Here is a 24,278-nt window from a genome sequence, read left to right on the forward strand (position 1 = left end):
ATGGAATCCCAAAATCTCTGTAGATGTTCATTGAAATGAAAAATAAACAACCTAAATTTAAAAAAAAAAGAAAACAAAATCATACAATTGGAAAAATAGATAACATCCAGATAGAGAAAATAGTCAAATTATCAAGGATTTCATTTTACTTGGATCAACAATCAGCACCCTTGGTAAAGGTTGTTGTTGTTAGGTGCTGTCAAGTCGTAGCTGCCTCATAGCGACCACAGGAATGAAAGACCTGGTAAAGGAAGTCATAAATCAAAACACATATGGTAATCGGAAAATCTGTTGCCAAAGACCTCTCCAAAGTGCTAAAGAGTAAGTATGTCAGTTTAAGACTAAATTATGTCTAATCCAATCCATGGACTTTTCATTCAATTAGTTCCTATACAACTGAAAGTTGCACAACAAATTAGAATGACTGAAGAACTGATGCCTTTGTGTCTTGGTGTTAATGAAGAATAATCTACACAGTTGTTATTACGTGACATCAAGTTGTCTGTGACTCATAGTGACCCTATGTACAGTAGCTTTGAACCTTGCACTATTCTGAGCCAGTCTCACTAACTCCAACAAATCAATCCCCGGTTACAAAATACCCCAGTTACTGTGTCGTTCTATCTCATCCAGGGTCTTCCTCTCCTGCATTTTCCCTCCACCCTTCCAAGCATGATGTCCTTCTTCAGTGACTGGACCCTCCTGGTTCTGTGCCTGAGGTATGTGAGACAGAGCTTCAAAGTACTTGCCTCCAGGGAGAAATTTGGTTTCACCCTCTCCTATACCTGTTTGAGCCAAAACCTGTTTGTTCTATTGGTAGTCCATAGTATATTCAATACTCTTCTCTAACAGCACAACTCAAAGGCATTGATTCTTCTTCTGCCACCCTTAGTCATTGTCCAGCTCTCTGATGTGTAGAAATGAAATGCAAAGATGATGGCCTGGAGCAGCACACCTTGGTCCCTAGACTGACATCATTACTCTTTAGTGCATTGGAAAGGTTGTTGACAGCAGACTTCCCCAATGTAATTTGTCTTTTAATTTCCTGACTGCTGGTGTTTCCGTTACTTATGTAAGTGTTTGCTTAATATATCTGGGGTTCTGCTGGAGCTAAATGCATTATAATTCTCTCATGGAAAATTGATGTCCTTTGTCTCTTAAACAGATGGTGGTTTAACTTCTGTGTGACATAAATATAGCTTCCTTCACTCTCCTCTGGTTACTATGTGCACAGAATATTTTTCTATCTTGTCACTTTCAACTTTCTCTCCTGTCACATTTGTGTGTGTGTGTGCTTTGGATCTAAGAATCTCTCTTTGATACAAAATGTGTTTGTTTTCTGTTGTGTACCTCTGACTCAGAACTAAGTCATAGCAGACCCCCCAGTGGGTATTTAGAGGCAATAAATTGCACAAGAGGAGATTGTTCAACCTTCTCCTATGAGTAACTGGTGAATTTGAGGCATGTGCCTTCTTGGATTGCAGCACAGTTTCTTACCACTAGGTCACAAGAGCTCCCTAAGACAGCAAGTCCTTTAAAAATAAAATCCCTTTCTGCCTTTTGTTATAGAAATGCACATTTATGGCAATAACTGATCTTATAACTACTTGACTTGTAATGTTTTACTTATTTATTTGACCTTTGTTTTGTATCATCTTTTTGTTTATTTCCTCCAGTACAGTTTTCATTTCAATTTGGTTGTGTGTATTGGGATGTATATATTCTTTATTGATTTATTGTACTTGTTAATACTAGTCAAAGTGTTCTATTTCATTATTTATTCTTCTTCCAAAATAATATTGACTAGGCAAGTTGTAAAACTCTTTAAAAGACAATGTATTATTAAAAGAGAAGATGTTTGCAGGATATATATTTAATGCTTTACTTATAAAATGAGATAAAAACAAGAAGAATTGGCTAAAATTCATAAACTTTAGATAATTTCTAAAAATGAAAAATCACTTTTTGTCATGGATAATAAAAAGGATCATACAAAGTCAACAAGGACACATACAATGTGTTATGTAAATAAATATATTTTGATTTTATTTTTAATACCATAATTTAAACTCAGCATTCAATTATTCATATCACAAGTCGTACAATGATTGAAATAATTTTTAAAAAACTATAAAGTATCTCTGAATATTTGAATCATTCCCAGGATTGTTCCATTGTCTCTGTATGAAATCCAGAGAACTCAGTCAATCCTGCTTTCCTCTTTCCTTTAAATATCCCACTGCCCTCTCATCTACTTACCACATTGCACCATTATTTTTTACTACTATATATTTCACTTCTACTTCACATGAACTACAATGTTTAGAAGTGTCCCTATACATCTGATAATGAAAATAAATTATTATAATAAAAAAGAACAATAAAAGAACACACAGAAATCTGGGAGCAATACCAAGTTCAGTACACTGATGTCTCTAAGAAACAATCACAAAATTTCTCTTCTCCATTTAGCTCAAGTTAGTAAACTTTTCTCAAATGTTTGGGAACAGGAGTGGGTTTTTTTTCTCTCTCTCTGTGGTTAGACTCAGCTCTTCATTTGTTACTCCAATTGAAGATATAGTGCTTACACCTTTGAACATGAATTGTTACAGATACTTTTTTCTTCAGTTGGGATTGTTCCATCATGGTGAAGAAACTCAGAAGGACTGTTTTTAAACTCACCAAATCAAATATGCATCTAATTTGTGGTCAAAGTAAAAAAAAAATATTACCAGAGAGACAAATGATATAAGAAAGTGATCAAAAAGAAATAAGTGATGCCAAGTGGAATATTACATTTTAGAAAATCTGCATATATAACTGTTTTCTTAAATAAAAGTATGAAGTGTTTAAAAAATATAATAAGAATAAAGGATAAATAATATGGTAAAATCTTCAGTTATCAGTATTTTATAGAATTGTATACAATGAAAAATAATTGTGAAAATTTGGAATGGAAACATTTGTATTACATAGTTTGAGAGATAGTTAATATGTGAAGTAATGGAAAAAATTCTTTTATTCAGTTATTAAATTGTCACTTATTGCAAATGCCTTTTCGATAGGTCAAATAATCATTTAGCCTAGGTTGTAATATGTACTGGTTTAAATAAACCTTCAGTGCATGTAGGATTCCACAGGGCCTTGAAAAAAAAGAAAGAAAGCAATGAATGAATGCATGCCATCAAATTAATAAAATGAAATGAAATCTTACTTAATATGAACATTTAAACATATATATAAAAACAAAGACCAACATAACTGTGTTCTAATTACATGTTTTTAATAAGAAAATATCTATATTAATTTCTAACACACATATTGATGAAACTTACTATCAGAGAAGGAAGATTAGTAATCAATATTGTAAGTTTTACAAAGCCACAGAAATAACAATTTTACATAATTATTTTAAGCAAACTTAATTTACTCCCCCCAATATTTTTTAAATAATAGTTATCATCCATGGTCCAAACACAAAGCTCCAATAGAATTGCATTAATTTGAATTGATTAGTTTTTACTATTTTAAAATCTCTAAACCCTACTCCAATTTTAAGTGACAGGAGATCACAATACTCCAAAAGTTTTACTATTTTAAAGAGAAATTACATTTTGTGCAGGCACTTTATTTAAAAAGAAGTACAGAATCGAAATGTAGAATATGACACCTGAACAGAGAAATGTTAAATCTATTGGAAAATGACTCTTACTCTCTTGGAGCATCTGTTGGATTCAAACTGTGGACCTTTGAATTGACAATTCAATTCCTTACCACTAAGCTACTAGAGTTCTCTACTGATAAGATATAATAAATACAGGAAAAGATGAGCCATATCATAGGAGGGTACTTTATATGTGAACTGTTGATTACTGACTGCTGGAGAGTTCTTGGAAACTCTACCAGTTTAGATGATTCAACAACAAAACTACATCCTGTTAATTTGAAATCAATTCATGCATGGTTGACTCTCCACGGGGTTTTAGAGGTACAAACCACATACAAAAGGGTGTATGTTTCTCTCTGTAGGATTACTTGGTGGATTCCAATCACCAGAAAAATACCATCTCTTTGGCTTACCCTACCAGAGTTTTCTTTGGATGGTTAGAGTAAAAGGAATAGAATTGAAGCTCAACTTTAAAAGACAGATGTGTTGTGGAGACAGTATTATAGATGCTCATTGCTATCAAGCTGATTTAAATCTCACGGTAGCCTTATAGGGTTTTCAAAGCTGAAACTCTTTATAGGAGCAGACTGCTAAATCTTTCTGTCTTCAAGTGGGTAGTGATTATGAATTGACACACTTTCAGTTGGCAGCTCAACGTTTAACCTACAGTACCACCAGAGTTCCTTTGAAGCACACAATGTTACAAAATAATGATATACACTAAGCACTTCTTGCATAGAACTTTGCCAGTTTAAGTATACCCCATTCCAAATACCAGATTTAAATTTTCTTTGTTGTAATTCAAATTTCTAAATTTAAGATTCTAGTTACCATCTTTACAACATGGCATCACATAAAAGCATAATTTCCTGGTGTTCTTACCTTATAAGCATAAGGTTAATGTAGTATGAGATTCCCTTTTACAAAATTTTCTAATGCTATATACTGAAAATTCCTAATACTTTTTTAGTATGAAGCCAAACATTTATGGACTTTTTTTCTCTTGTTTCTTGAGAGCAAGCCATTATTGAGCAATTGTCAAAAATTGGTAAACCTAAGCCCCCCAAAAGGAATAGTCTGCTTCTGGAATTTTCTTTTTCCCCCTTTAGTGATCTGTGGCTGTTTATAACTTATGAAAATACATTTTTTAAAATTTTAAATATTTGAAATATTATTTTATATTTTTATTTCAAACATTTTAGGGCCTCTCTCTTCAACTCCAAACTCCACCCCTCATCCCCCGAATTTGAATTCATTTTTGACTAGAGGACTTCTTTCCCTGGAAGAAGCCTCAAATGGCAAAGGATGTGCAAAATAAGAGCCTGAGAAACTCTGTGATGGAAAAACACCTGTATAACAGTTAAGGCTCTCAAGAGAGATTTTCCTTCCATTTGGACTTCTAACTCAATAATAAGTAGGGATGACATCATAGAGGAAAGTAAACTTGAAATACATATTCAATGACATAATTATCACCTTTTCAGTTTAAAAGTTACAATTTCATTATTTATTTGTATCATTATTTTAATGTTTCTAGGCATTAAATTGAAATATTATCTTTCAAAGAAATATCTACTTATATGAATTTATATCAACTGATAAAATGAGATGACAAATATTGTGGAAAGGCCTGGTGGTGGAATTCTGAAAGATATGCAATTATAAAAGACCCAATGAGGTACAATTCTACTCTGATACACATAGGCCACCTGAGTGGAAAGTGCATCCTTAGCTACTACTAGGTTTAATTATTGTATACATTCAGTTTAATCATCTTATGTTTCATAAAATACAGAATTCATTTTTTCATACTGCTTAAATTCTATATAAATCATTACCCCACTGCTTAAACCTTATTAACAAAAAGAAATTGAGACGTTTTTCTGACTGGGAATCCTTTAAGCATTGTATTTCTAAGAGATACTGGGTGTGTGTGTGTGTTTGTGTGTGTGTGTGTGTGTGAGAGTGAGAGAGAGAGAGAGAGAGAGAGAGAGAGAGAGAGAGATACTGGAGTAAGGGTGAAATTTCACCTCACCTCCATCAAATCTTTGTTTGCACCTCAACCTCAAACCTGCTCAGATTATCCCACTTGAAATTTGTCTTCACATACCTTACTTCTACCTTATACATTCAGAACTATCCTTTCTTTGGGCTATCTGTTTTATTTTTTTCAAACTGGATTTATTTAAAAAAAAATAAAATGTCCAAATCCATTGCTGTCAAGTGATCAAATTCACAGACAACCTCCATCGAGTTTTTGTGGCTATAAATCTTAATGTGAGAAGGCTGTTCCCCTTTCAGATTGGAACCGGAGGCAACTCACAGAATTGAGGGTAGAATTTCAACATATACAGACCAGGTCAAGAGATCTCCGGTAAATCATATTTAGTACTTTCTAAAATAGGAAATGATTTATTTATATATTATAGTTCTTCTTTATTATAAGTATATCTTCACCAAATGTAAACTCTATAATAGAGGCATAATTTGGTTAATGAATGCAGTCCAAAGTATGTAGAACACAACCCAGCTACTAAGAGATACGTAGTCATTTGTTCAAACAAGAAATAACTGGATTTTCAATAGTGATGCCCTTAGACCTTTACCACTGGATAACTTATGCCTCCTCCATTAAATATTAATAAGTATCAATAAGCAGATTAGGTTCCCATAAGTGTTTTTAATCATATATCTTGTCTGAAAATTATTCTTTAGATAACATAAAAAATTGTAGCCCAGAAGAAATCCTGCTGGAATGTAGAACTCAGTTTTAAAGCCTGATACTTTGTTTATAAAAAGGAATAAAAAATTCTCCAGATAAGTGAAAAAAAATGAATGAAGCACCCAACGGAAAATATTCGTAACTAATAAATGCTTGAGCACATTTTTTGCATGATCAGAGGCAGATTGAAATTTTTAAAAGATGGTAGCAACGAGCTGGGTTAAAATGCAATGTTTTAATAAAGTATACTATCTGCTAGATGGAAGTGCTTTATTAGGAAGTATTAAATTCTTGGAGCTGGGCTTACTGCATTGTTGTTGTTGTTATGTGCCATTGAGTCACCTGAGACTCATAGTGACCCTCTGGACAACACCCCTAAACTATGCTCTATCCTGTGCCAATCTTATTGTCTCTGACACACCTACCCCCATTACCTCAGTCACTGAATCAATTCATCTCATTGAAGGTCCTCCTCTCTTTCTCAATACCTCCACCTCCCCAAGCATGATGTCCTTCTCCAAGGACTGATCCCTTGTAACATGTCCAAGGTAGGCCCAGGCATACTATATAAACAGAAAACACAGTACTCTTCTCCTGTACCTCTTAGTTAATAAAACAATTGCAGTAAAAACCATCATTCCTTCAAGTCATATGATGATTTTTTAAAAATATTTACTAGGCCTCTCTGTACACCATTTTATGTTCCATTAGCACTAACAAAGTCAAATGTAAGAAGAGTCTCTGAGGTACATAAATGTATGTACCTGCATGAAGAAGTTTTTCAAAATCTGTAATTATAATACAACTGGAATTATTATTTTCTTAGGACATAATTAAAAAATAAAACTTATAAGGCAAATCCTCCCACTTAAAATATGTTAATACATTTAAAAACCACATTATGGTACACACAATCAACCTGATTTATGCTTTTCTTATGTAATACTTAGAATATATATGTTGTCACAACACAGTCAAGTTAAAATAGCTAAATTAAAACTACTAAATGGCACTTAGACAAAACATGTTTAATGCTGAATTAATATTTTTGGATACCTTAATGACAAAACTCAAATAATATATTATAAGCAACGATGAATTCTTACTATATAAGAGTGTAAAGCATGTGTCCATAAAAGGATGTAACTTCTTTGCTTAAAAAACACACACCAAAAACCCACAAAATAAATTCGTGATTTTTCCTCTAAAAGCATAGAGATTTGGTGACTGTAAGTCCAATTTAAGCACCAATTCAAAGGCAAATTTACACTTATCAATCAGCCATAAATCAAGAAAACAATGTTCTGTGGAACAACAAAATAAAGTTGAAAAAGTGAGGTATCTACAGAGACGTCCAAGTAATTAAAAATCCTTCATCTTCTCACTGCCAGAATACAGTATCTTCTCTGTAGCATTTAGGTTATTCATTACCAAACAGCAAAATGTACTATTGTAATCATATAAATTATAAAATATTTACTGGCATTATTATGTTTAGGCGTCTGCTTACATAGTTTATAGAATTAGAAGATTCTTTCTTTCCTTGTAATACTGTTGACAATACAGCTAATACATATGACTCTATTTATTGACCTTGTAGAAAAAACTCTGGGGCAACGTGGCTAAGCCTGCTAACCAAAATTTCAGAGGTTCAAATCTACCAACCTGCTTCACAAGGGGAAAAAGACAGCAGTTTACTTTGGTAAAGATCCACAGTGTTGGGAGTCCTAAGAATCAGTTCTAATATCATCTGTAGGGTCACTCTGTATAGGAATCAGCTCAGTATCAGTGGGCTTTCTTGTAGCCTAGTTTAATTACACAGGTGATGCCTAAGAAATTATTCTATTTTCTCTTTCAATAAACTAACTCTATGCAGATAGAGGAAGGGATAGAGGTTAAACTGATGACTAAGAATTAAAGGTATATTTATTACTTATTTAACAATCACTGATTAATTAAACAGTATTTTAAAAATGAATTCTCTATGTCTAAATCTTTACTTTTTATTTTTATTTGCATGCTTAGAAAACAGTACTTCTGAACCCAAATTTGTTTTTTCCTTTTTCTTTGCCTTAAAAGTATACTACATTTAATGCGAAGATTGGCTTTCAAAATGTGGAAGTGAACAACTGACTTCACTTTTCTGAAATTCGAGCCATTTATTCTTAGTTAATACATGGTTAAGTACTCAATTGTTGGCCAAAATAATGATAATTTTAAATAACATTTAGCAGAAATGATGAGTTTATTACTCTAATAAGGACTTTCATACTTGAAAATTTAAAAATACATATATTATATTTTGTAGAAATACACTATTAGTTCTAGATCCTAATAACATAAAATCTTATGTACTAAACAGTTTTCAACTGAAAACACAATGCCTAAAAAACATAAATATTGTGCTAACCTTCTTTGACCATAAGAAAAGAAAAATAAGAAACATAAACTTATTAGATTATCTATTATGTTTGTGTTCAAAAGTCTTTTAGTAATCTGATTGAATCAAAAATATTTAGGTGTATAGAATAAATATGTATTTTAAATAAATCAATAGGTAAATGTTAAAAAGAACACATTTTTTTCTTAAAAATAAAATTGAAAACTATCTAAAAAATAATTCATAATGACATTCAAAGATTTAGCTAACTCAACAATAGCATCTACATGTATATTAACAGAAAGAGGTTGAGCAGATAAATATATTTTTAGTATATATCTTTATAAAATATTTAATCTTTGTTTCGATTTAACAACAAAGCTTAGAAAATAACATTAATATCCCTTTTTAAAGAGAAAAGAGAGTTCTTCAAAATATTCGGTTTAAGATGAACAATTTTATATTTTCATCAACAAGCAGCTGTAAGTCATGAACTTATACAAAATGCAAATTTCACAGCTGCGGGTGAGAAAAGCTAGATATTTGAATTAGAACTCTCCAAAATCATCTAGCATTACTAGAAGCAATCTTATATTAAACATACTTTACAGCCTCATTTTAACAGTTCAAAAATATATCTTATATTAAAGAAAGAAAGTTTAACTTTATTTAAGTTGCATTCTGTAGACTACACTGAAGAGGAAGAACTAGGATCATGCAAGTTTCTCTGCAAAGTTGTGTTGTCTTACTTCTGTGTCAGGATGTAAAATTCATCTTCTTGGTCCACGGAGATTATAAAAATAATAACAAACTGCTGTAAAGTAACTTAGTAATTTATAAAAATAAATTAATACAAGATTCTCACATGAATCCTTCACATGCCTAGAAATTCACTAGCTTAAAAGATGGTTCTAAATATATTGGGGTTTTTTTTAAAGGAAAATAAAAGGATTAATAAGGCATTGGTATGCTAGTTGGTGCCCATAATTATCTTTTTCAGTTCCAAGAAGGTGTTTGGGGATTGTTTAAGAGCAAAAGATGAATGGTGCACCACTAAATCCCATTAAATCAATGCATGGACACAGCAGGAGCAGAGGTAAATAAGCGGTAGAGGTCTGAATACCAATAAAGAAAAAAAAATTGGTTTATATAGCTACTTACATCATAGCCCAGAAGTTCTGTCTGTGTGGACTTATCTACTGTTGAAGCAAAGGCCTTCTGTAAATGCCGTACTTTTTCCTGCAAAATGAAAACAACAGAACACATATAGTTCGAACATTCCTAATCAGCTTAAATATTCAGAGCTTTAATTTTTAGGTTGTCACTGCCCAAACTTTGCTGTCTTTTCTCTAGAACAGGAGCAAGAGTTGACTTCGAAAAAGGTGATTTGTTTCAAAGCAATTATATTTAAAATCCAAAATACTCATAGCAAAAAATACTGCCAAAAGCGTTTACGTTAGTAATATTACTTGATTTTAAATAAGTTTAAAAAGCAATGCATAGAGGATGTTTCTTATTTTTTAATTCATCCTTGGACATAAAGGGTTCCTTCCTGGGGAATCTTAATGTTTTACTTACTTTGAATAGCTTATTTATTTGCGTTTTCATTATGATTATCTTTATTATGTATATCTTTATAAATAATATCTTTATATCTCTTTGAAAACGGGAAGCATTGCATATAAATATATAGATAGGGCTCCACCGACAAATTATATATTGTAATATTGCATATAGTATTTATCATTAACAATACAATTTGCCAAAAGAAAATAACAGAAGATTGTCAAATGTTCAATTTGTTCTGACTTGTAAGTTGCAGAATAAGCAATATCATGATTTGACTGAAGTTCTGGTTCGTTTTCTTTTGTTGTTCCTAAACATATCCCTTAAAATTAAACCTTGTGCTTAATTATTATGTAGTATGTTTATTCTTTGCCTGTTACAGCTGAGAGGGCTGTATATCTATGATCACATCTCATATTGAATTGCTGACATTACTACTCATTTGGCAATGAGAACAAAAAAAATTTAGAAAGTCTGAGTAATTTGAGGAAATTCCAAAAAGTTCACATGAATATACTATATTCTGTGGCAACTGCTTAATTGTTGTTGTTGTTAAGTGCCTTCGAGTCGCAGGCGACTCGCAGTGACCCTATGAAGGAGAGTCCGCAACGCTTGGGTGCCTTTCATCCTCTCTCCAGGTTCATAGGGTTTCCGGAGGCAAGCTATTTTGGAAGTGGATGCCACTCCTCCTCCTTCCAAGAACTGCTTAATAGGGGAATTAAATTTGTTTTTTTTTCTTTTGAATGTTAAATAAAATACTCAGATATTCTTTTAATGATAAAAAATTGTGATTCCCAAAGAAGGGCGCTGGTAAGTTACCAAGAACCAACCTCATTTCCAACAATTTCAAATAAAACCTTTTTTTTTCTCTCTTCTTGCCTCCTTTGTTTTATTCTCACCACCACCCTTCTTTCTCTCTTATATCAGAGATTACCAGAATTATTAGAGCTGTCTAAAAATAATCATCTAAGAGCTCTTTTTTTGTTTATTAAAATATAATATTTTTCATACTTTTAATGTTTCAGGGAAATTTGATGGCACAATGTCAGGGATCTGAGCTGCTAACCCCAATGTCTTGCCTCCTGGTGGTTCTAATTCACTAACTAATCCTGAGGAGAAATACGGACACAATTGCTCTGTGGCGGAAAATGAGGCTGTCTTCTTTCTTAAAGAATCATAGGTTTAGAAACCCTACTGAGTTCTCTGGGAAGTTCTACTGTGTCCTGTAGGGTAACTATAAATAGACATGGACTTGGCAGCAGAGTTTTACTTCAAAATTTTCAAAGATGAGATGATGAAAAGGAAAATACTAACGAATGAGACTGAAATGGTAACTTTTGAGAAGTCAGACTAGATAGAATGAGATCTAAACCAACTATTCTTTCAAATATTATTTTAAAATTGTTGTTGTTGTTAAAGTGCTGTTGAGACATAGATGACTCATACCATCCCTGTGAACAAAAGACCTGATCACTCGTATAACTTTCTACATTTCTCCAATTTCATAGGGTTTCTGGAGGCAAGCTTTTTCAGAAGTGGATGCAACTCCTGCTTCCAAGCTTATTTTAATCGGGAAGCTCCACCAAACACTGTTCACCATGGGTAACAATTATCACATTTGACACATCAGTGTCACAGTGTTTTGCATCACAACAACCACAAGTTACCTCTGTACAGCAGATGGACAGACCAGTTCTACATCATTTAGAAGAATGTTTGATTATAAAACAATTAAAACCAGGCTTGAGGGCCACAGATTAAAATAACCGACCTTTGAGGTGGTAGCGTAACTTTCTATCCACCAGGCCCAGAGAGCTCTCTATGTTGGTGGTCGTGTTGTTAACAGCTGTCATAAATATTTTAAGTAAATTAGATTATCTAAAGATTGCCTTCATTTTATATTTTATAAGAACGAGGACCAGAAGGAAGTAATTTTTATAAAAATACTAAAGTATATTGGACTTTATTTTTCATGACCACCAATTAATTAACCAAAAGAGATTTACTAGGCTTCTACTTCAGTATTCTCCAGTATAAGCAGCCACTATAATTCTTTCTATTTTCAGAAGAATACTGGAGAATTAAAGCACTGCCTTTTTAAGTTTTTAAAATTACTTGACTTCTGGTCAATACAGTATAAATAAATCCATGTCATGATAAAACATTTAATTATAAGTTTTTCTTTACACAATTACAATATTAATACTTTTAAACAAAACACCCTTTTATGTCTTCTCATAAAAAATTAACAAAACATGTTTATAATCAAACCAAAAGAAATGAGAGAATATTTTAGAAAAATACAAAATTGGATAAAAACAAAATACCCCATTTCATATTTATATGTGTTGTCCAATTGTTCTCTGGTCATTATTCTAAAACCATACAAGTTTTAACATTAGGTAGCATTAGTACAGAGCTCAAGTGGCTCTGTCTTTAAGGTATGAAGCTTTTAAACAAAAGGCGGTGAAAATTCAAAAGTCATTCTGTGAGAGAAAGATAAGATAGAATGCTTCCATAAAGATTCAAAAGCTTGGAAGCTCTTTGGGGCAATTTTTGGCTGTCCTAATGAGTATGCGTCTGATACAGGCTATGGTTTTTGCAATCACTTGTTATTCATCAGAGAGTTGGACAATTACTAGGGAGGATAGAAGGAGAATTGACGCCTTTGAGCTGTGGTGCTGGAGAAGAGTATTGAATGTACCATGGACTGCCAAGAACACAAACAGATTCATCATGGAGAGGGTTAAACCAGGCTACTCCTTGGAGGCAAGGATTCTGGGGCTTCATCTGACATACTTTGGACATCTAAGGAGGGACAGGTCCTTGGAGAGGGACATCATGCTTGGGAGGGTGGAGGAACGGCGCAAGAGGAGAAGGCCCTCTATGAGGTGGATTGATTCCGTGACTGGGGTAATCGGGATGGGTGTCTCAGAGGCAGTGAGATTCGCACAGGATAGAGCAGGGTTTAGGGCTGTTGTACACAGGGTCGCTATGCGTCGCAAACAACTCGACGGCACATTAAAAGCAACAGCCTGCCATAAACTGCCAGAAGATCAGAGAAAAGAATACTCGCCTCCAAGGAGTAGTCTGGTCTCAACCTCTCTTGTACAAACATGTTTGTTTTCCTAGCAGTCCATGGTATATTCTCCAGCACCACAACTCAAAGGCATCAGTTCTCTTACTATCTCTAGTCTGTTCTTCAACACTTTAAAGAGATCCTTAGAAGCAGATTTGTCTTTTGCAATACTTTATTTGGTGTCTTGGCTGCTGCTTCCTTGCGTGGATCCATATTAAATTAAATCCTAGACAATTTAAATCCTCTCTGTTAACTTAGATGTTATTTATTGGCCCAGTTTTGTGGATTTTTTTTATGCTGAGAAGTAATCCATAGTGAATATTGTAGACTTTTTTTTTATATTGTAGACTTTTAACATCATCAATAAGGACTTCTTCAAACAAGCTTGTGTTACATGCACAATTCTGAGTTAATCAAAATCAATTTTATGCTTTAGGCTTTTTGAGAATCTCATCCCAAAATAAATATGGTCCAAATTTTAAAAAGTGACCCATATGGGATTTTTAAAAGATTTTAAAGCTTGATTTCATTAATAAAAAGTTCATTTATTTAATAACAGCATAAAAAAATCTACAAAGTCCATTTACATGTATGGATTTCCATGTATCCCAAAAGTATATACCACTAAGAAAGCACTAAAGTGTGATAAAAACGAAAACAGGACAAAATCAGCAGAACTATGAATGTTTAAGGGAAACTAAATATTACTAGAAATTGATGGGTCTGGCAACTATTTTTGTCTTATTTTAGGGCATATTTATATTATTTATCATTATTACATCCTCTCTTGATTAACGAAAGCATTATGAAAATGCTAAAATCTAACATTCATTAAGCTACATGAATTATTTTACCTTAGTATTAATATTTGTTCTTTTCTACTTGAATTGTTTAAAATTTTATGCATATAAATCTGTGTATTAAACCAAGCTGAAAGAAAACTATTCAATAATCACAAAAATTATGCCTAATTACCTACACAGAACTTGGTGCAATTCCTCAAGAAGATGAATTCTTTTAAAAATACAGCAATTAGCTACAAAATCTGTAACAACATAGAATGAATGCTTACTAGCTGATATACAAAAATTATAATGACAGAACTACTATATGAATATGTAGCTTGCTGGGGGAAAGCATCTTTGACTTACCCAATTTTAGGGGAAAATACTTGAAAAATAGTAAGTTTGAGGTGTGAAAAGAAATATAAATAATACTTTATGGATCTAAAAGTTAAAAATAAGAGGTATTTTTTTTCAAGGTAAGTTTATCTTTTAAAAAAAAGGATTGAAAGTCATTCAATAAAATGAAAGATAATTAATAAACTCTTCTATGCCAAGCTTAAGCTACAAATTAAATAGGTTAAAAAGAATTTCCTTGTCATTTTAGAGTGGACTTAATTGTTGATGATGAAATATTTAGATAAAACAAAAGCAAAAAGAAAATCATTAAAGTTGTTTAATGATGCTAAGAGCAAGGTTGAGTCCAAGAATAAAAATAAAACATTATAGAAAGAGCATTGTTAATTTCTACCCAACTTTAATGAGAATAGATCATTATAACATCAGTATAATTATAAACTGATGCAACATTAATCAAATACAATTCTCTCATATAGTACATAAACTTTCTGTATCTATCAAACATAATGGTAAACATAGAACGAAAATTTTCTTTTTATATGGAAAATTGCTAATACATAACAAAAAGTAAGAAATGTAACAAAAATGAATCCTACACACCCATCATTCAGCTTCAATGACAGGATTAAAATAAAAATTACTACTATTTTCCTAAATCACTCTTAGGTAAAAATCAGTCTGCTCTTAGACAAAAGGTCACTTCATTGTTTTTGAGGTTTGTTTGCTTTTACTGAACACCTTTCTTATATTTTTCACTGTGATTTTAATTAAAGTTTACAGAAAAGTTGGATTTTTCATTCATTCACTGTTGCATATTTTCCTCCCATCCCCCCAACAGTTCACTTAAAAGAAAGGAAAAAAAACAAAACAAAACAATCATTGTTGCATAATTTCTTCCCTCCCCCCAACTTTCCCCCCAGTCACTTTGCTATGCATCTCTTATTCTATATTGCTGTCATACAAATAATATCTAATCATATATTCCTTTTAAATAGTCCTTTCCTTCATTTCAATTGCTCCAATGCAGTGTTCATTATTTATCCTCTCTATTCTAATTTCCTCATCAACTCCCTTATCAGACTTGCTTTATAACAGTGGCATTATGCAGTATTTGTCTTTTTTGTGACCGAGATATTTCATTCAACATAATGACCTCCACGGTCACCCATGTTGTATAATATTTCATGAATTCCTTGTTTTTCAACACTGTTTAGTATTCTATTGTGTGACTATACCATAGTTTTTCTATCCATCCGTTTGTTGATGGGCACTTGGATTGCTTCCATCTCTTTGCTATTTTGAATAACACACCCATAAACATGGGTGTACACATATCTGTTTGAGTAGCAGAGCTGGTGTCTTCAAGGTTTATTCCTAGTACTGAAATTTTTGGATCAAATGATATTTCTATTTCCAACTTTCTGAGAAAGTATCATACTGCCTTCCATAGTTGCTGTACCATGATAAAAAACACCGTTCTGGTCCTCTACAAGCCATGCCTCTATCTGTGGTCAGTGAACAGTGTGGGTACAGCCAGAGTGCTCCAAATACAACAATGTTTTGTCTCATAGACTTTGGGTATGCTACTAGGAGAGGCTATTACTGGGAGAGGGACACTATGCTTGGAAAATTGGAAGGTAGGTGAAAGAGATGGATTAACACAGTGACTTCAGAAATTGGCTCAAATATGTTGAGAAGGTTTAGAATGGTGCAGGATAGAAGAGAGCTCAGGTCTGTTGTTTATAGAATCACTGAGTCATTCTTGATGTGATGGCACAATGTAGTTAGATGTGTAACCACAAACCTGCACCACCTTCTACAAATTCTAAAGCCAATATTCCATCCAAGAGCCCTCGTTGTGCTACTCAGACTACTAACGTTTTGCAGTGACCAAACTGAACTCAGATTATGCTCCATTATGGGATTTATTAGGAATGTTAACAGTTTACAATTCAGGGTGAACAGCAAACAATTCTTCACTTAGGACAACTTTTCAAGCCTCATTGCAGGCCCTTTGCAATTTAGCCTTGTGACTTTAAGTTGATGTCAAAAATCTGCCTTAATTGTGCCAATTATGCAATTATGACTTCTCTGTCCAGTGCTTCAATAAATTTAAATAAAGGCAACCAACTCTGGGTTTGGTTCTGTGAGGCAGCTCTCCTGGGTAATCTCTGTCTTAAATTAGTGTTTGATTCTCTGATGTTACTATTTCTGCTGCTACTGTTCTCATCCAGGTCCTACACTAAGTGATATAGAAATATCTAGTAAAAGTGGATGAATATTGGACTCTCTGATTCTTCTTTCTTGTTAGTAGAAAGTTTCCCCTATTCTGCCGTAGCTTGTTGCTGCTGTTTGTTAGCTTATATTGAGTTGAGTATGACTCACAGCAACCCTATGAATAAAAGATCTGAACCCTGTTAAATCCTGTGCCATCATCACACTTCCTGACACATAAGAGCCCATTGCAGCAGTCACCATGTCAATCCACCTGGTTGAGGGTCTTCCTCTCCTTCGTTGACTATCCACCCTTCCCAGCATCATGCCCTTCTCCAAGGAATAGCACCTCCTAGCAACATGTTGAAAGTATGTGAGGTGAAGCCACATCATTCTTGCATCTGAAGAGTACATGCCTCTCCAAGACTTATCTGTTGTTCTCTTGGCCGTCCATGGGATGTTCAGTGCTCTTCCCCAACACCACAACTCAAAAGGCCATTTTTTTCCCCTGTAATCCTTCTTCATTGTCCAGCTTTCAGATGCATAACTAGTAATCAGAAAGACTATGCACCTTAGTCCTCAAACTAACATCATTACTCCTCAATAATTTGTGCAGAGGTCCCTAACTACAGATTTTTGCTGTGCAATGTGTCTCCTTATTTTTTGACTTCTAGTATCAAGGTTCTTAATTGTGGATATAAGCTAGATGAAGCTGTTGACAGACTGACAGATTGGAAGAGATCCATATTCATCCCCATTTCCAAAAAATATGATCCAACTGAATGTAGAAATTACTGAACAATATCATTGATATGACATGAAAGCAAAATACTGCTGAAGACCACTCAAAAACACCTGGAAAAGTACATAGATAGGGAGCTGCAAGAAGTTCAAGCAAGATTTAGAAGTAGCCATGACAGCAGGGATATCATCTGACATCTGCTGATGTCAGATAGATACTGGCTTAAAAGGAAGGAATACCAGATGAATGTCTATTTGTGCTTTATTGACTATGTAAAGGCATTTGACTGTATGGATTACAACAAGGTGTGGCTGACATTGTGAAGAATGGGAATCCAGAGCAATTGATTGTGCTCACGTGAAACCTGTTCCTGGACCAGGAGGCTGTTGTGCAAACAGATCAAGAGAGTAGTGCATAGTCTGGAATTAGGAAGGGATTGCACCATGGATGTATTTTCTCTCTCTACCTATTCAATCTGTATGCTGAGCAAATTATATGAAAAGGTAGACTCTATGAGAAGGAGTGTGGCATCAGGATTGGAGGGAGTTCCATCAATAACTTGTGTTATGCAGATGACACAACTTTGCTTCTGAAAGTGGGGAGGGATTGAAGCACTTGTTGCAGAATTGCATCTCAATGTCAAGAAAACAAAGAATCTTACTACTGGACTGATATGCAGCATCATGATGGAGGGAGAGGAGATTGAAAATGTTCTACCATGGTATCTATAAAAACTCTCTAGTTCTCTCTCACACACTAATACATATTCTTCAACAACCTGCATTATGCAGATGACACAACTCTGCTTGCTGAAACTGAGGAGTACCTGAAGCACTTTGTGCAGAAGTTCAAGGACTGCAGCCTTCAATATGGATTGAAACTCCACATCAAGAAAACAAATATTCTTACCACTAGGCCAATTGGCAGCATCAGGATAGATAGTGAAAAGATTGAGATTGTTAACAGCTTTAGTTTGCTTGGTTCCACAATTAACACTGTTGGTACCAGCAGCCAGGAAATAAAAAGACAAATTGCAATGGGAAATTTTGCTGCCAGTTTAGTCTGGAGACTAAGGTGCACCTGATTACTTGCTATGTGTCAGAAAGCTTGACAATGGTTAGGTATGATAAAAGAATTGATGCCATTCAGATGTGGCACTGGAGAAAAGTGTTGAATATACCATGGACTGCCAGGAAAACAAATAGGTTCATTCTGGAGAGGGTGAAACCAGGCTGCTAGGATTCTGAGGTTTGTTCTGACATAACTTTCAGCATGTTGCAAGGAGGGACCAGTCCTTGGAGAGAAACATAATGCTTGAAAGGGTGAAGGACCCTCAATCAGAAGGATTGATCCAGTGACTGAGGTAATGAGGGTAGGTGTATCTGAGAAGATCAGGTTAGCACAGGATATAGATTGTGGGTCAAGGCTGTTGTACACAGGGTTATTATGCATAGTCTGTAATTCACCAGCACCTAAGAACAACAAGAACATTTTTTTAATTTATTGGTGTCTTTTCTTTTGTTAAGTTTGCTTATGATTTGCTTCTTCACAATACTTTCTAAGAACTAGCTCCTGGTTTTATTAATGGTTTCAATAATTGTGTTTTATATTCCATTGATTTCAGCCTTTTTTGCTATATACCTTATTTTTGTTATATATTGTCTACTTTTAATGGCAGATTTTGATGTGATTTCTGACGTCTACTTTTGCCTTTTCCTTCTTTTATCCTGTTTAAGGACCTTTCCCTTTTTAAAAACGATTTTGTTTTATTTTGATTTTCACCCTACAACTTGATTGATTTCCAGTCATTAGTGTTAACTGCTTCAAATCTATTTTTAAGATAATTTCTAAAATCAAGTTGGATACACTCAAAGTAATATTACATCTCTTGTAGATTTGTTTTTGTGAGAAACTGATGGTCTATCCTACACTTAGCACCAACACGGTTATGAATGATGATGTCAAGGGTCTCAATAATTTCTTTTCAAAGACATAGCCTAATTTATTTTTTAATATATTCCATAAGGTCAGATTCATGGGTATATTCAACATTTATCTTGCTTAAAAATAGTACATGCAATGGTCACTGGTCTTACAAAATTCTGTGACTCTCAGGTCTCATTTCTACCACCAAAACCATATTTTCAAACTACCAGTCCAAGGAAGTAGCTACAAGATTTAAAAAGGTAAATTGGAAATAGTAAGAGGTATCCTGTCTTTGTTGTTATTGTTGTTCACTGCTGTCAAGTCAAGTAAGACGCATAGCGACCCTATGAACAAAAGATCTGAAGCTTTTCTATAACTATCAATATTTATAAAGTTCATAGAGTTTACAGAGGTATGTTGTTTAGAAAGTGAAGAATATTTGTATCTATTTCACTTCATGTGTGATAGTGTGGATATTTTAAAAAATTAAACTTTTATCTTAGAAGTGAATGATGTTTTATTTTAGAGTTCAATTCTAACATTGCTATTGCAGTTCAATTTTTAATAGCATTTAATATTACATAGAAATACTAGCATAGTTCTCCTAATGATGGCTTCAACAAATATATGTTTTATATCTCTAATGCTTTTTATTCAGTTAATACACTTAGATGGGTAGAACTAATTTTTTTAGGGCCTCATAAAGAGAAACAAGAAATAGAAGGTTTTAAATTAGATTCCTTATGAATTGCTGTTATGATCCCTTGAGTTGGAACTTGTTCCAGCAGGCTATCAGAGGCAGTAAATTTCACAGAAGTATTTCCCATTTTTCTTGCAGAGCAGCTTGTAGATTCAAACCATGTGCTTTTGGGAAGTCAGTTCAACTCCTTATCACTAGGCCACCAAAATTCCTTCTTTATAATTTGTTGTTGTTAGGTAACATCAGTCGGAACCAACCCATAGTTGACCCTCCAGGGGATTTTCAAAGTCAGTAAATCACATAGGGGGGACTGCTCATCTTTGTTCTGCAGAAGAGCCAGTGGACTCAAACAGTGAAGTTCCTTACCACCTAGCCACCGAGTCCACCTCCTTATAAACCAGATATATGAATTACCACATTTAGAAAGAGTATGTATTTAGCCCTGGTGGCACACTTCCTTATAAATTGGGCTGCTAATTAAAGGACAATTAAAGGATAGAGGTTTAAAATCTACTAGTTGCTCCTCAGGAGAAAGTTGCAAATTGAACTGCCATCAAGATTTACATCTTTGCAAATCAATGGAAAGCTATAAGGAGTCAGAATAAACTCAATAGCACCAAATTTCTGAGGAGTCAGAAAAAGGGCATCAGATTTCTTATTTTAGTAAATACATCAAAGAATTTGTTGTTGTTATGTGCCCTGAAATCAATTGCAACTCAGAGCAATCCATGTACAATAGCCCTAAATCCTGCTCTATCCTGTGCCAACTTTGACTCTGACATACCTACATTCATTACCCCAGTCATTGAATCAATCCATCTCATTGAAGGTCTTCCTCTCTTGCTCTGTCCTTCCACCCTTCCAAGCATGATGCCCCTCTCCAAGGTCTGGTCTTACCTTGCAACATGTCCAAAATATGTCAGATGAAGCTTCAGAATCCTGGCCTCTAAGGAGCAGCTTGATTTCACCCTTTCTAGGACTAACTTGTTTGTTCTACTAGCAGTCCATGGTATATTCAACACTCTTCTCCAGCACCAATAAAAGGCATCAATTCTCTTTCTATTATCCCTAGTCATTGATTGTTCAACTTTTGACACATAACAAGAAATTGCAAAGACTATGGCATGGACCAGGCAGGCGCACCTTCATCTCCAGACTGATGTCTTTGCTCTTCAGTACTCTGGAAAGGTCCCTGACAGCAGACTTCCTAATGAAATTTAGGATTTGGGAATATCTCTTAGATTGTTTTGGTTTAATATCTTTACAAGATACGAGTTAACTGAATTTTTCAAACATATTGCATCTTTTTTGTTGTTGTTGTTGTTATAGCCAATGCCACTGTTTTGATTCATTCCTTGGGGTGAGCAGGGAAGCTGTATAAAGAAAAAGTATTTTGGATAATAATACTTCTGCTTAAAACTCACAGTTAACTCCGATACACATACAATTTTAAGGTATAATTAATGTAAAATTACCTTGAGATATTTCATTAGTGAGATTTAATTTCAACAAGTCCTCAGAATCATCCCATTTTTTCACTAGACATACTTCAAGGACTCAAAACCTATATGTAACTGCAATTACGAATTACAAAGAGGTAGAGTGATGAGAGATGCTTGAGGGATGTAGAGAAGCAGAAGGGGAGCCTGACATTCTGCAGTTGCAATTGCTATGGAGAAGTTAGACTTGGTGGCATGACAGGTCCAAAAATTGCCCACATTTATAGGACATATTAATTTCAGTGGAAGCAGATTGAAACTAATACATGAACTAAAGGGATTTTTGGTTATTTTAGACTGCTCAGATGCCTGTAGAGAGAAAAAAAAGAATACAGGAAAAAGAAAACAAGGTCATTTAAGACTAGATAAAAAATAAATTAGTTTCTAAGAATCTGATGCTATATTAACAAGTGAGGAGTGTTGACTTACATGAGTAGAGAAAGATTTACTTTTACAATATGTGTCTAGCCTATGTACATTCTTGTCCTAATTTTATATAGCAGATGAAAAAGTAATGAGATTATGCGTCAAAAGATGAGGATCTAAAAAAAAAAATAACAACCCACAAACAAACAGAAAGTAGGATCCTGAAGAATTTTTTTTGATACATTGGGTCCCAAAGACCAGCTCAAGAACACCTTCCTTGTGTAAAAAAATAAACATTTTCTTGATTACTTTGAGGAATACTCTATTTTTGTGGTCAATTTTCAGGTGAAACACTTGATTTGTTTGTCCACCTGTCATTCTCGTCTTCCTTTCTTTCTCTCTTCCTTTTAATTGGTTGGCAATCAGTGAGAGAAAACAGCATAAACTGCCCATTACTGGATGACCAGTCCACAGCTATCTGAGGCATAAGCTTACAGTATCTAGTTTTCTGGGAGAAGCCAGAACCTTTATACCTGTGACAGTTACTCCAGTAATTCACTTAATTTACAAAAGAATGCATTACTGGAAACTCATGGCTGCATTTAAATCAGGATTGGATTATATTGGATTATAATTTCACTTTGTTGATTCAATTTTCTTTCTATTTTGTACTGTTTTCAAGCTATATGTAGAACAGAAATAATTTGGGAAGCTGGGCTTTAAGGAGCAATGTGGCATCAGGATTGTAGCAAGACTCATAAAAAAAATCTACATTATGTAGATGATACAACCTTGCTTGCTGAAACTGAGGAATACCTGAAGTGCTTGTTGCAGAATGTCAAGGACTGTAGTCTTCAATATGGATTGAAGCTCAACATCAAGAGGACAGAGATTCTCATCACTGGGCTAGCTGGCAGCACCATGGCAGTTGGAGAAGAGATTGAGGTTGTTAACACAGATTTCTCAGCTCAACAGTCAACACTCTTGGCACCAGCACTCAGGAAATCAAAGATGAATTGCACTGGGAATATCTGCTATCAGGAACCTCTCCGGAGTACTGAGAAGCAATGATGTCGATCTAGAGACTAAGGTGTGCCTTATCCAGGCTGTGATCTTCACAATTACTTGCTGTGCTTCAAAGCGCTAGACAATGAGTAAAGATGACTGAAGAAGAATTGATGCCTTTGAATTGTTTTTCTGGAGAAGAATCTTGAACATACAATGGACCACCAAGAAAACAAATCGATCTGTCTTGAAGAGAGTGAAGCTAAGTTTCTCCTTGGAGTCCAGGATTTTTAAGCTCCAACTCACATATTTTGGGTTTGTGGCCAGAAGAGACTAATCCTTGGATAAGGACATCATACCCGAAAGGGTGAAAAGACAGGGCAGTAGAGGAAGACCTCAGATGAGATGGACCAATTCAGTGACTAGGGTATTGAAGGTGGGTGTGTCAGACAATAAGGTTGGCATAGGATAGTACAGGGTTCAGAGCTGTTGTACAAAGGTTGCTATAGTTTGCAGGCTATTGGCTACAACAATTTTGTACTAGCCCTGAATTTGTTGTAGTTCTTATGCACCACTGAGTTGAGCACAATTCGTAGCCTATGAACAACAGATCTGAACTCTGTCCTATCTGGTGCCATCCTCACAATCTCTGACACACTTAAATGTTGCAACAACTACTGTGACAATCCACTTGGTTGAAGGTCTTCCTCTCTTTCAGTGATCCTTCACCTTTCCAAACACATTTCCCTTTGAGAAACAGCCTCTCTTAGCAGCACTTTTGCCTCCAAGGAGCTCTCTAGTCACAAGTTCTTAAAGACATATTTGTTTGCTCTTTTGGAAGTTCATGGAATCTTTTGTTCGCTTTTCCAACAGCACAGATTAAATACATTAATTATTTTTTTGTCAACTTTATTCATTGTCCAGCTTTCAGATGCATAGCAAGTGATCGAAAAGAACATGGCCTGAATCAGACACACTTTAGTCCTCAAACTGACATTGTGGCTTCTCAATAATTTGGCGATATCCCTGACTACAGACTTGCCCAATGAAATGTGTCTCCTGATCTCCTGACTGCTAGTTCCAAGTGTATTGATTGTGGATCCAAATGAGATGAAGTTGTTGACAATCTCATTTCCCCCCCATTTATCATGATGTTGCTTATTGGTCCAGTGGTAAGAATCTTTGTTTTCTTGACACTGATGGCTGTATTCTTTGTTCTTCTGCAACAAGTGCTTCAAGTTCTTGTCACCGTCAGCAAACAAGGTTGTGT

At 34.4% G+C, this 24,278-nt stretch overlaps 1 protein-coding gene across 2 annotated transcripts in view; it reads right to left on the reverse strand.

Moving 5' to 3' along the window:
- The window catches only part of CCSER1 (coiled-coil serine-rich protein 1), a 1,860,678-nt gene that overhangs the window by 1,045,916 nt on the left and 790,484 nt on the right, over positions 1 to 24,278 (reverse strand). Inside the window, exons 8-9 of one of the 2 annotated variants that reach the window (XM_006894482.1) lie at positions 9,931 to 10,008; positions 3,084 to 3,143 (exon numbers count right to left, since the gene is read on the reverse strand). In XM_006894482.1, coding sequence (XP_006894544.1) covers positions 3,084 to 3,143; positions 9,931 to 10,008 — 138 coding nt within the window. Of the gene's footprint in view, positions 1 to 3,083; positions 3,144 to 9,930; positions 10,009 to 24,278 lie in introns of those variants that run through there. The other variant, XM_006894481.1, reaches the window with a different exon arrangement.

This window comes from Elephantulus edwardii, unplaced genomic scaffold, assembly GCF_000299155.1.
Source record: "Elephantulus edwardii isolate Elephantulus edwardi_28Jun2011 unplaced genomic scaffold, EleEdw1.0 scaffold00144, whole genome shotgun sequence".
Lineage (NCBI taxonomy): Eukaryota > Metazoa > Chordata > Mammalia > Macroscelidea > Macroscelididae > Elephantulus > Elephantulus edwardii.